Genomic DNA, 13240 nt, shown 5'->3' with positions numbered 1-13240 from the left:
TAAAATACCTGGGGTGACCAGGGTGAGTTATTGTAGCCACACTTGAATGTAATGAATCTCAAGGATGGATTCACTGAGCTGTTGCACACAGTGAGTTTGGCAGCGGCTGGTTGAATCATCACTTGCCATGTCTGTGGTTACATACTTCAGTATGTGAAGTGGAAGGATGTTTACACATGCACCAGTATTCAGTTTTGTATTTGTGAACGTATAATCTGGATGGTGGCAATGGCTTCTGTTGGTACCACTGTGACACTTATGTTTTTTGATGTTCACCGTCTTGAATGTCTGCTCACTTTGTGTATCAATGACCTAGTTATTCTCATGATCTGACCATATACCTCGGTTGGACATTTCATGGATTGTATTTTGATGATGTCTATTATGTGCTCTTGGTTGATTGGAATGCTGCACCTGTCTGGCCTTTGGTTGTGGCTTCTCATGACGTTGAATCGCTTGTTCAAATCTTTGCTTTCTGCATTGGTGCTTCCAGTGTCCTCTGGTCCCACATGCCTTGCATAGTTAAAAGCTGGGTAATTTCTGGATGCATGTATGAGGACATACCACCCATATGGCTTACTAGGCTTGCCTATATTGACAATTGTGCCATTGGTGGATAAATTGCACTTAGCCTGTCCACCCAGTCGTATGGTTTCATACTTGCATCCACTTTGTAGTAGTGCTTCCACATTCTAACCTTTGGTTCGGTCCAAGAGGTCTTTTTGGAACTTTTCTACTGGGGTAGATACTGCCATGAGCTCAATTATTCTGTTGGCTGGCTGGGCTGCCATGAAATTGCAATCATGCCCCTTGTCTCTGTATCTACTTATAAAATGATCAAATGATCGCTATCAGTTGTTGCTGAAAATACATAAATCCTAGAGGGTATATTTGGAAGTTGAGCTTGATCTGAATGTTGACCATATTTTATCTGGATTTTTAAGGTCATCATGCAACAGACTGAGGCATTCAGTCTGTGGAAGCCTTCATTGCCTACAGCAATTTTAAGCTTCATGGCTTGTTTATCTGGTTCAGAAATATTGAGGTCCAGAAAACATAGCTCTATGTGTTGCCAGAACGAAATAAACTCAGATAGGAGATCTATTGCCTTCCAATTGATTGTTGGAAATTTTGAGGCCATCCAATGGCTTTTTAGGATTATTAAGATTATCTGGAACTGAAACAAATATTCAGCCCTTTCAGGACTTTGTTTGACTCTCTGAGTATTGTAAGTGGCCACAGCTCTAGCTGGTCATAGCTTATTGCTTGACTGCAATGGTGACACTGTTGAGCTGTTGCTCCCTCCTCCCACAAAATAGTGATTTTGGCACCGTAATGGCCTGCAGGCTTAAAAGGGAAAATTAAACAGTGAAAAATAGCTTTTACAGCCTTCTTCAAGCTGTTAGGAGCTGTTACTAGATGGACTCTTCTTCCCTAGCCCAGTGTCTAGTATTTAATCTCCCCCTGACTTCCTGGAACAGTTAAAAATTCTCCTCTCTGTGGAGTTTTGCTTAAAGCTGGAGCCCCTGGAGTTAGATATTTAATGTCTGCTCCTACACAAACTGCAGAGCAGAAAGGTTGAAACTACTTACGCTCTCCTGAGATTGAACATTCTTCCCAGGACCTGGTGCTTGCTGGTTGGAGCAAGGTGTGATATCCCAAAATGGGGGTGTAAGATTCCTACAGTGCTGCGGAATCATTTGCACACAAAGAATATTGATAATTATTATTAATTCTGCTTCTTCTGCTGTGTGTGAATGGTTTGAGGCTTGTATGCTTCTCAGTCAACTCTTCAAAACAATGCTGCCACCATATTGCATTCTTCTATTTGTTGCAAATGTACCAATAATACTACAAGGATTGGTAAAATAATAACGTTGGCTCTTTATTAGAAGATAAGAGTAAATGCATACAGTGTTAACTGGGAGCCTGTGTAGGCACATTGACCTGTTCTACTGCTGTTGTATTCTGAATAGAAAGTCATGGGGCTACACCTCACATGCTGTCTTGGTGATGGTGATTGACAATAGTTTGAGATATGCTCCCTTAGAGGTATATGTATGCCATATCAACATATGTACCAATAATTTGAATATGCTAGCCCACCCTTATGTGATTGTTATTGTCTTTTATAGATATAACTTGCTGCTGTTAGACATGCTTATGTTTTTGGCCTGGAGAGGATGCCTCATTTTCAGCTGATCATGAAGGGTTTTCCTAATGCGATTAAGTTGGTGCAAAACATCACTTCTGTTGCTTTTATGCATTGCAGGACAAAGAAGTAATAAACTGGGAGCTTTATTAAAGACAATGCATGTACATTTAATGACTAAAAACGAGCAGTGAATAAACCCTGCCATTAACACAAATGAGTTTGTATCCATGATTTCAGATGAATTTACTTTGTACTGTGCCATGCGGAGGGGGCCAAATATTTTCCCAAGGAAAGAGGGAGAATTGGGGAGCGATTCTCTGGCCTGTCTTACTATTCTAATTCTGAGTGTTATTGGTAAAGGCCTCAGGCAGCTCATCGTTTTGGCCTTGGAATTAATTAGAAAGTCTCTCATGCCAGGGATATTAATTAGAATTGGATCTGATGGCAGTTTTCTTTATAAGGTTTGAAGATGGCATTCTTGTATCAGCACGTCTAATCTCTCTGTCTGTTATTTCAGAATCTCTACAAGTCAGAGTTCACTGGTACTATGAGAGGCGTGGGCTGGATCCCCATTGGCTCAATGGAGGAAGAAAAGAATAGGCGAGCTTCAAATATCCTATGTGAAAAAAGATACCGGCAACACCCGGAGACTTTGAAATATACCATTGACATGGAATCCATACCAATGGAGTTGGCAAAGGTCAATGCCAAAACCATGAATATGGTAAGAAGATCTTCTCTTAAAAAGCATTGATTGTGATGGCCCTTCATATCATTGAGAGAACCCATTATTAATCAAAATCAATTATTCTGCAGCAACTCTACAAGGAAGCCTGGGAAAAGGACAAGATTCAGGTCCATTTGATGCCAGACTCACCAGAAATTTCTCTAGCTAAAGTGAACCAGTACAACATGAGCCAGGTAAAGAGTGCATTGGTCTGAATTCCTTGTTGTATATGTTGGCTACAAAAAATGAATGGAAATTCTGATTCAGCAAAGAAACCCAAGCCAATTCAAGCTACACAGGGAAAGTGAAACAAGTGGGTTCAATGAAATGGATCCAATGAGAAACACAGGCAAACCATTCTGTAAGATGGCATCAAATGAAATATTTAATGTCAATAGCTCCTGCCACCCCCCACCATCACACATGTACTAGAACATCAGGAATAATATAACTATCAAGGCACAAGAATCAGAAGACAGCAGAAAATTTGTACTGCATGTCACTCAAAAGCTACCAGGCCAATTATGTGAAGCTCCACTACTAGCCACAGAGGGATAGGGCAACTATTTCATTGCCTGGATTCATATTCCAGCAAGGAAGAAAATACCTACAGGATAACTACCCCTATCCCCTGGAGAAAAAAAAAGAACAATCTTCCAGCTTGAAACAAAATAAATACATACAATGAGGAAAAATATTGACATTTTATATACAGTTGTTGCACACTGTGAACTGAGCATGCGCTATGAGGCAGTAACTGGACTGAGATATTCTGATGAACTTGAGACAGAAGCAAATTATTTTAGTAAAATTATCAGGGGCCTGGAATTATGTTACTGCATTGTGTCTGTCAGACCGTTTTTGTTTTCTACTACGATTAGTCTGGTTACAATCTGGATTTGAATTATTTTGGGTTATCTCAGTAAAGAGATCTTGGTGTCCATATACTCAAATCATTAAAGGTGGCAGGGTGGGTTGATGAAATGGTTAAAAAGCATACCGGCTACTTGAGTTTGTAAGTTGAGGAATGGAATATAAAAACAAAGAGAACTTTATAAATTCCTGGTTGGGCCTCAGCTGGAGTATTGTGGGTGCACAGGTCTTAGAAAGGATACAAAAGAGACTTGTCAGGATGTTACAAGGAATGAGGGAATTCAATTACGAAGTGAGGAACTGGAAAAGTTAGGACTGTTCTCCTATGAACGAGGGAGGTTATGAGATTTTCAAGATAATGAGAGATGTTGATAGAGTAGATAGTGAAAAACTACTCCTTCTGATGAGTGGATCAATAATAAAACCATTGGCAAGACATCTAGGGGGAAAATTGAGGAACAATTTTGTTCATTTAAAGTTGTCGGGTTCAACCTGAAAGGGTATTGGAAGCTGACTCCACCCGAAATGATCTTAGAAGGGATTTGGGCAGGTTCTTGAGGATGAGGAACTAACAGGATTATGGACAAAAAGTGGAGGGGTAGGAGTTAGCACGACAGCCCTTTCAAAGAGGCAGCTCTGATACGTCAAGGCAAATGGCCTCTTTTGGTGCTGTAAATTTCTATGATTATCTGAAATTTCACTTGAAGATTTGCAACAATGCATGACCTAAATTTTGGTTCTATATGTTAACAGAATGTAAAAAACAAAGTAAGTAGTTGTATATCAATTTTTTGCACATTTTTTCTTAGTCATGCCTGTTTTAATTCATATTGTGGGGGAAAACAGAATAATTTTAGTTCATATTTACTCCTTTATAGAAAATGTACAGGCAAAGCATGGAAGAGGCAAAGAAGAAGGGATATGATCTCCGTGCTGATGCCATTTCAATCAAAGCTGCCAAAGCTTCGACTAACATTGCCAGTAACGTAAGTATTTTGCAGTAGCCATAGAAATCTATTATATCCCTTTGTCTTATTGTGTACCAGGCTTATCCTCTTTCAGCAGTCTATTTAAAATGTCTATACACAGATGCACCTCACCAGCAAGGGTGACACTACAGTCATCAATAGTCATGATGGGCTGAATGGCCTCTTTCTGTGCTATATCATTCTATGCTTCAAATCACAGGAACCTTGATCGACTTTCCCATCCTGAAATCAGAGTTCTGAGGCCATTTGTAGCCATTACCCTGGTTGAGAGCAAAATCAGCAAAGAATGGGGATTTTATCTGAATTTTGATCCTTACTGGCCGAACTAGTTTAAATTGAGGGAGTTGTGCACAATTGTGCTCAATAGTAAACATTTATTGAGAACCTGTTTAAGTACCTGCCCATGTGCACAAGTAAGGGATTAAATCTCACAGTGTGTAGATTTTATGGCTATTTTTGGATTCATCTCCCCAATATCATGCCTTTGGAATTCTCCACTGCAGAGAGCTGTGGATGCTCAGAAATTGAGTATATTCAAGATAGAGATTGACAGATTATTGGATACAAAGGGACATAGTGATAATACGGGAAGGTGTAGCCGAGGCAAAGATCAACCGTGATCTTCTTGAATGGCGGAGCAAGCTTCAAGAGACAAATAGCCTACTCCTGCTCCTATTCCTTATGTTCTGATAATGCATTTGAAAGGTATCTCTTCAATAAAGATTGTAATGTTATCCTCACTGTCTGTGCACAGTCTGGACAGGAATCAACCAAGCTGCATAAAAGTTTGCTCAGCTTACACCTTCACAATTTGTGCCATTGCAATTTTACACCATTCTTGAAGTGAAACTTAGGAGGACTCTTCTGTACTCAAAAACGGGGAGAAATTGTTTCCAAATGCATTTTTCTTTCCTGATCAGTGCATTGAGATTTCTTATAGTTCAGAAGATTCTTTTTTAAACTTGCGGGTGTAATTGTTTTAACCTTTACTTTCTTACAGTACAAATATAAGCATGCTTACGAAAAGGAAAGAGGGAAGCAGGTTGGTTTCCGCAACTTGCAGGATGACCCTAAGCTGGTCCATTCCATGCATGTGGCCAAGTTGCAGTCTGACCGTGAATATAAAAAGGATTATGAAAGGAGCAAGACCAAGTATCACATGCCGTTGGACATGCTCAGTATTGTGGCTGCTAAGCATTCCCAGGGGTTAGCCACCAATATCAACTATAAGCAACAATTTCACCGCTTCACATACCTGCCTGATGCCATGAGCCTGACACTTTCCAAAAGGATGATGGAGTTACAGAGTGAGGTGAGACCATGGAAATGACTATCGGCGATCCAAACCAAGCTTATTTCATTGTTAGAGTTTCGCTATGGCCGCCAAATGTAGAAACATTAGTCTCAGGATTTACAGAAAGGGAGTGACAGAGTGGGGTCACAGGGAAAATCCAGGGAGGGGCTGTCAATATTGGTGGCAAGACCTCGCCATCAATTTTTTTTTTTTGATTTTTTTTTTTTCCCACCGGCAGTCGGCCAGCCAGGTAGGCTGAGCAAACGAGTGGACAGAAGGTCTCATCCAAGGATCGATGGGGGGTGGTCCTCAGCAGGCAGGAGAGATTGGGGCTAGGCTGATCGCGGGACAGGAGTCTTGAGATTGGGGGCTTGGGGAGATGGGAGTCACAATCGGCAGAAAGGAGGCTAAAGGTTTACTTGAGGGGCTGAGAGGAAGTTTCCTCCCCTGCTGACTCACAAGGAGCTCCTCAAGGGCGCTTGTAGCTGCTCCTGTTTCAGCTGTCAGCTCCTGTGCTGTCAGGTTTCCTGGGAAGCCTGCCAGCAGTGTTTCGATTTAAATCAGCCTCCCAGCTGCACTGTGATTCTTTAAGACAGGATACACAAATGGCCTGCTCCCCACTGCTATAAAATGGCGGCAGGACGGGTTATAGTCACATCCCCTGATTTTTAACTTTTAACCCAAGCCTCTCCTGCCCATTGTGAGGGTGTAAATATTAACTCCCCTGTAAATCCACCAAAAAAATATATAATTTCACTGCCTATAGTGACTAGAGTAATTCTTTCCCTACATATTTATGGTCAAATCTGCCTATATTTGCAATTATCCATGATCTATTATCACCATTAAGTGGGGTCCTAAACTACCATTTGACTTTAACACTTTAATCTTTGAATAACATTGAAAATACTTGTCTCGCTTTAACTTGTCTCATTTCCTCCATATATAAAGTGTTGCTATGGGTACCAGTATGGCCCTAGTTATGCCTGTCTTTTTGTGGCGTATGTAGAACATTCCTTGTTCTAGTCCTACACAGGTTCCTCCCTTCAGCTCTTTTTCTGGTACATCATTGGCTGTATCGGTGCCGCTTCCTACTCTCGCCTGAAATTGGAAAAATTCATTGCGTTTGCGTTTCCACCCTGCTCTTACCTTCACATGGCCCATCTCCGACACTTCCCTTCCCTTCCTTGGCTTCTCTGTCACCATTTCTAGGGATAGACTGTCTACCAATATTCATTATAAGCCCACCGACTCCTGCAGCTACCTCAACTACACTCCCTCACACCCTGCTTCCTGTAAGGGTTCCATTCCATTCTCCCAGTTTCTCCATCTCTGTTGCATCTGTTCTGATGATGCTACCTTCCACAATGCTGCTTCCAACATGTCTTTTCTCTCAACCAAGGTTTCTCCACCAACTGTGGTTGACAGGGCCCTCAACTGTGTCTGACCCATTTCCCATACTTCTGCTCTCATCCCTTCCCTCCCAGAACCACGATAGTGCTCCCCTTGTCCTGACTTTCTGCCCTACCAGCTCCTGTATTCAAAGGATCATCCTCCGCCATTTCAGCCACATCCAGCATGATGTCACCATCAAACACATCTCCCCCTCACCGCCTCCCCCCCCACCCCTCGCCCTGTCAGCATCCCAAAAGGACTATCCCTCTGCGACACTCTGGACCACTCCTCTATCACACCCAACACCTCATCCCCTTCCCACAGCACCTTCACAGGAGATGTAATATCTGCCCCTTTATCTCCTCCTTCCTCACCATTCAAGCCTCCAAACATTCCTTTCTGGTGAAGCAATAATTTACTTCCCCTCCTTTACTTTAGTCTACTGCATTCGCTGCTCACAATGCGATCTCCTCTACACTGGGGAGACCAAACACAGACTGGTTGACCGCTTTGTAGAACACCTTCGCTCAGTCCTCAAGCACAACCATGACCTTCTAGTCGCTTGCCAATTCAATTCACCAGCTTGCTCTCATGCTCATATTTCTGTCCTTGGCCTGCTACAGTGTTCCAGTGGAACCCAACACAAGCTGAAGGAACAGCATCTCAACTTCATATTAGGCACTTTACAGCCTTCTAGACTCAACATTGAGTTAAACAGCTTCCAACCATGAACTCTGTCCTGCATTTTGATTTTTTTTTGCCAAGTGTCAGTCTGGATCTTGTTTTTGCTTCCAGACTGAGCTGACCTTAATTGTGCTTTTAACACCTACTCTAGATCTATGCTTTGTTTCTTTACTACATCCATTATCACCGTCTTTGCCTTTTGTTCTGTGACATCTTTGGTATTTAATCTCCCAATCCTCTAACCGATCCCTAAACCTTCTGTTTTGTTCTATTGCACCCTCCGTCCTTTTCAACATCATAAAACCCATCACATTTCTAACTCTCTTAAGTTCCGAAGAAGAGTCATATTAAACTCGAAATGTTGACTCTGTTTCTCTCTCCACAGGTGTTGCCAGACCTGCTGAGTTTTTCCAATACTTTCTGTCTTTACTACTGAATACACCTGTGTTGCTCTACATCAGTATTATTTGTACATTATTTTTAATGCATTTTAGTAAAACATACTAAAAAATGAGTTAAAAAATTATTCAACTGTGTATAGTGATCAAGTCTCCATATAATTGTATATTCATTTTGCATTTGTTGTTTTATTAGTTACTAATCAAAACTGAGAGCTACATTTCAAAAGGTAGAATGAACCCTGCAGTGGTGTAGAGTCAACATTTATCATGTTATATAGTAAATCACCCTGCATCTCTGTATTTTAATTAATAGATAAAGTATGTACAGGTTAAACTTGATGATCAAATATATTTTGACTTGCAATTCCGGTGACATCGCTTCACCTTGGTTTTATGGAACACGTGTAGAATCTGTAACAGTTCAAGTGTTGTTGTCTCTGAATTGCCAGAACAATTATAAGGCAGACCTTCAGTGGCTGAAGGGGATTGGTTGGAGTCCCATTGGGTCGTTGGATGTCGAGATAGCTAAGAAAGCAACAGAGATTGCGAGTGAGAACAAGTACCGTCAGCATCCAGAGGCCTTCAAGTTCACAAGCTTGTCCGACTCTATGGACATGGTCCTAGCTAAGGCTAATACACAAATAATGAAAAAGGTATGTATTTGCAAAGTATTCCAATCTGATAGTGATCTTTCTCCTCCTTTTCTGACTTCATCGATATTCTTCCCAACTCCAGCGAGGGTATTCGCCCTTCATTTGTGTATAGTTCCACAAGAACAACTGAAACCTCACCCATGTGCCTATCATTTGTGTGACTAGTCAGTGAGTGTCAACGTACTATTCGATTCAGGAGTGGGAGTTGGGGGTCACCCTAGCTGAGTTCAACCTTGTCTTCACCTGACATGTGCTTCCCAGGGGGATTGCTAGATTGCGATCAGGAGTAGGAACTCAGACCTTACTTCCCCTCACTGAAGGTCAGTAAAGCCAATTGCACCATCCCTCAAGCTGCCATCACCGAGGTCAACACACTTAAGATGGACTAGAAAGCTGGAGCCTCCTGTTCTGAATGGCTCAGCTATTATAAACATTGGGGGTGTTGGGAGTGGGGGAATAGGGTGGGCAGAGCAGAATGATTTCTTTGTCGCTTTACAGAAATATAGATTTAAGTGCATTTAGTTGCACACTTTGCTGAAAATAGTTAGATATTTTAAGTTGAAAACTAAGAACCACAGGGATACCTTTGCAGTACATTGATAATTACTAAATCAGTCCTAAATCTGTAATCTCTTCAGCTTTTTCAACATTTTCAAAAGAAACTGAGATTTACTTACCCTCTTATTTCACAGCACCTGTACACAGAAGCCTGGGAGAAAGACAAAAATAAGGTCCATGTGACGCTAGATTTTCCAGATATCGTACAAGCCAAGGCCAACACTCATATGTTCAGCACTGTAAGATATTTTAAAAGGATTATCATTTAAAGAAAATGAAGATTGAATTCCTGGATAATCAGTTGTAAGTTTCTTCTCCTCTTTGTAGAGCAAGTATAAACTGGACTGGGAACAATCCAAGAAGAAAGGTTATGACCTCAGATCCGATGCTATACCAATAAAGGCTGCCAAAGCTTCCACAAATATCGCAAGTGATGTAAGTAAGAATAGTTTTGTAATTGTTTTACAACTTTTAAGCCATTGAATATGATTTGATCTATCTCTAATAATAAGAAATGTAATTTTCATCATAACTTACTTAGCTTAATGCCTTTAATGTAAGTTAAGTAATTTTTAAACAGGAGCGGGCCATTAATTCCAACATACCCAATCCTTTTTAACAGAACTCAGCCCAAGCTGCTCGTCACCAAATCCTTTACTTTAATTTTTCTACCTAAATGCTTCATGAGCTTATTAATACAGCCTGCTTCCATTTCCCCTGGTACCTTGTTCTACAAACTTATTATTGACTCTGCTTTGCCCAAATGGTCATTCTTAATCTGTGAACTTATGTAGCAAGGGGCAGGAGGGTCTGTGACCTGGAGCATCCTTGCTGCTTGCTGCTCTCTACATCCCACTCCAACCTCTCATATATGGTTTTCCAGCAGAGAAATTATTTATTGCTAGTATGGTTTATTAGCTTGGCTCTGAAGGAGGGCATTTGTTATTTGGTGCACCTAAGAGGACTGGTACTCGAAGGAAATGCATTCCATGAAATCATAACAATGTAATCTATAGTTACCATCCATTAATATTAAAATTATGTGCTGTGTTCCTGCATTGTCCTGAGATGTGGTCCCTGTGACTACCCTTCCCCATAGGAGTCCCAGTGAACAGATTCAACCCTTTAATTCCAATTGGTATCAGTTCTATAGATGAACTGCTCAACCTCGGCAACATCCTTCAGCTCTGTATCCCTGTGTGTGTCCTCCACCCATCTAAGTTAGGATTATGCCTCATTCCCTGCAAACCCTACAACACTCTTGTCGTCTGCTATCGTCTGGGACTTCCTTCTAAAATCAATACCCTATGAAATCTCTTTGCCTGCTTTCAAAATCTTCCTTAAAATCTTTCTATTGGGCTGCGTTTTTATCTCCAGCCTCTGTTTGCTCCCATCACCCGCCCAATTTTCTTCTTGTCAATGACTACTTTTCTTGTAAAGCACTCTGAGATATTGTCCTCTACATGAAGAACAGCACTGGTGTGTAAGCTGTGTTACTGCAAATGTGCATGCTTGTTACTATGGATGTAGGAACAGTACTGAGTCTGGTGAAAACGAAACCATTTTAAGGTTGAATTGTTGTTTTGTGTGAACCTTGGAAATTACCGCTAAATATTTGGAACTACTTTGCAGTACAAATATAAAACAGCCTATCGCAAGCAGCTTGGACATCACGTTGGCTTCCGCAACATTAAAGATGATCCCAAGCTCGTTTGGTCCATGCACTTAGCCAAGATTCAGAGCAACAGGGAGTACAAGAAGGACTTTGAGAAAACTAAGACCAAGTTTAACATGCCAGTCGACATGCTGGACATTCTGTTGGCCAAGAAATGCCAGGCCCTGGTCAGTGACATTGACTATAGACATCGCCTACACCAGTGGACCTGTCTGCCAGACCAGAACGATGTGATACATGCGCAAAGGGCCTATGAGCTGCAGAGTGATGTGAGTACCACACCTACAAATATAATGCGTTTAGTCATTCTGTTTAAAATTCCCATTAACAGCAAAGAACAGAATACCAATCAACCTAAATCATTATCAAGACTTGCTAAATTTTCTATAACATCAAGTCTTGTCAGCTTGACCTAACAAGCTTCTCTTCCACTCTTCAACATTTTCCCTTACTTTTGCTTAGACAGGTTGGCTTATGAACAGAGGGATAAACGAACAGAAATAGGTCATTCAACCCTGCAATCCAAATAAAGCATGCCTGACCTGCTTCTTAACTCCATCAGCCCTCCTAGGTTTCGTAGCCCTTAACAGAACTTTAAACAAAAATTTATCAATATCAGTTTTGAAATTTTCAATTGATCTAACCTGAACAGCTTTTTTGGGCAGTGCAGTTCCAAATTTTCACTACCCTTTGTTTTGTCTAAAGACATGTTCTGTGATATCACCCCTGGACAGCCTAGCTCTAATTTTAAGGTTATACCCTGGCCTGGCCAGCCTCTCAGGCTTTTTAGCAACGCCAACAGATGCACACCTGATTCAGCTAACAGCCCTCCAACTGGGAAATGAGGGAGGAGTTATTCTGCCTTCAAGTCAGGAAGTTGTCGACTCTAAGGGCAGCTGCCTTCCGCACCTGCCCGCCGCTGCGATCTTCCGGTCCCGCCGCTAGTCAATGGACTTCTGGCTGGGGCCCCGCCTTGCCCGTGGCAGGTCCCGCATGCAATAGGGCCTGGAAAATCCCGGCTTAAATTTATACTTTATTGCTTGGGTCTCTGCAAGGCAGTGTGGCCTGATCGCTGCCTCAGGCCTTGGACGCCAAAAGGTTTCTACTTCCTCTTCCGCCTTTTGGCCATTGCATCCAGGGTTGAAACAATGCAAATGCTGGAAAACACGATGGATGTAATGCTTTGGTCATTTAGTTACTATAATCACAAGCCCACCCACATTTAGGGATGCATGTTGTATCTTGGTGGAATCAGGAGCTGGGTGAGGAAGGTGGTGCACAAAGATGTGTGATGGCAGGGTGAGCCCTATCCTTCTCCTTCAGAACCAGCAGAACAGCAAAAGGGCGGAACGGCTAGATATTTTAGATCACTACTTCTGCACTGTTGTGTAAGTAATAAATGATTTTTCTTTTGCCTTCCAGAATCTGTACAAAGCAGACCTTCAGTGGCTAAAAGGTATTGGGTGGTCTCCTTTGGCATCACTAGATGTGGTCAAAGCCAAAAAAGCTGGAGAGATCCTTAGCGAGAGCAATTACCGTCAGCATCCAGCAAAATTTAAGTTCACCAGCTTGTCTGACTCCATGGATATGACCCTTGCAAAGCATAATACACACACATTGAACAAGGTAAGACTATCTTACTAATAGACACCGCAGTCGATGTGGCAAATGTAATCCCGTCTAACTGTTGGACTAATTTCCTTTCTCGCATTTATAACAGAAACTTTACACAGAAGCCTGGGAGAAGGACAAGATAAAGATTCATGTCATGCCTGACAGTCCTGAGTTCCATCTGGCCAAAACAAACATGGTGAACCTTAGCGAGGTAATTGTCCT

At 41.7% G+C, this 13240-nt stretch overlaps 1 protein-coding gene across 2 annotated transcripts in view; it reads left to right on the top strand.

Annotated features, from left to right (window-relative positions):
- The window catches only part of neb (nebulin), a 279762-nt gene that overhangs the window by 79430 nt on the left and 187092 nt on the right, over positions 1 to 13240 (top strand). Inside the window, exons 35-44 of one of the 2 annotated variants that reach the window (XM_078552562.1) lie at positions 2673 to 2879; positions 2972 to 3076; positions 4634 to 4741; positions 5745 to 6056; positions 8968 to 9171; positions 9864 to 9968; positions 10057 to 10164; positions 11362 to 11673; positions 12827 to 13030; positions 13125 to 13229. The exons of the other annotated variant lie outside the window; for it this stretch is intronic. Of the exons in view, the coding sequence (XP_078408688.1) occupies positions 2673 to 2879; positions 2972 to 3076; positions 4634 to 4741; positions 5745 to 6056; positions 8968 to 9171; positions 9864 to 9968; positions 10057 to 10164; positions 11362 to 11673; positions 12827 to 13030; positions 13125 to 13229 (1770 nt within the window). The remainder of the gene's footprint in view (positions 1 to 2672; positions 2880 to 2971; positions 3077 to 4633; positions 4742 to 5744; positions 6057 to 8967; positions 9172 to 9863; positions 9969 to 10056; positions 10165 to 11361; positions 11674 to 12826; positions 13031 to 13124; positions 13230 to 13240) is intronic. 2 annotated transcript variants of the gene reach the window in all.

The sequence above is a fragment of the Cetorhinus maximus genome, chromosome 11, assembly GCF_964194155.1.
Source record: "Cetorhinus maximus chromosome 11, sCetMax3.hap1.1, whole genome shotgun sequence".
In the NCBI taxonomy this organism is placed as follows: domain Eukaryota; kingdom Metazoa; phylum Chordata; class Chondrichthyes; order Lamniformes; family Cetorhinidae; genus Cetorhinus; species Cetorhinus maximus.
This window is presented reverse-complemented; position numbering and strand designations above follow the sequence as displayed.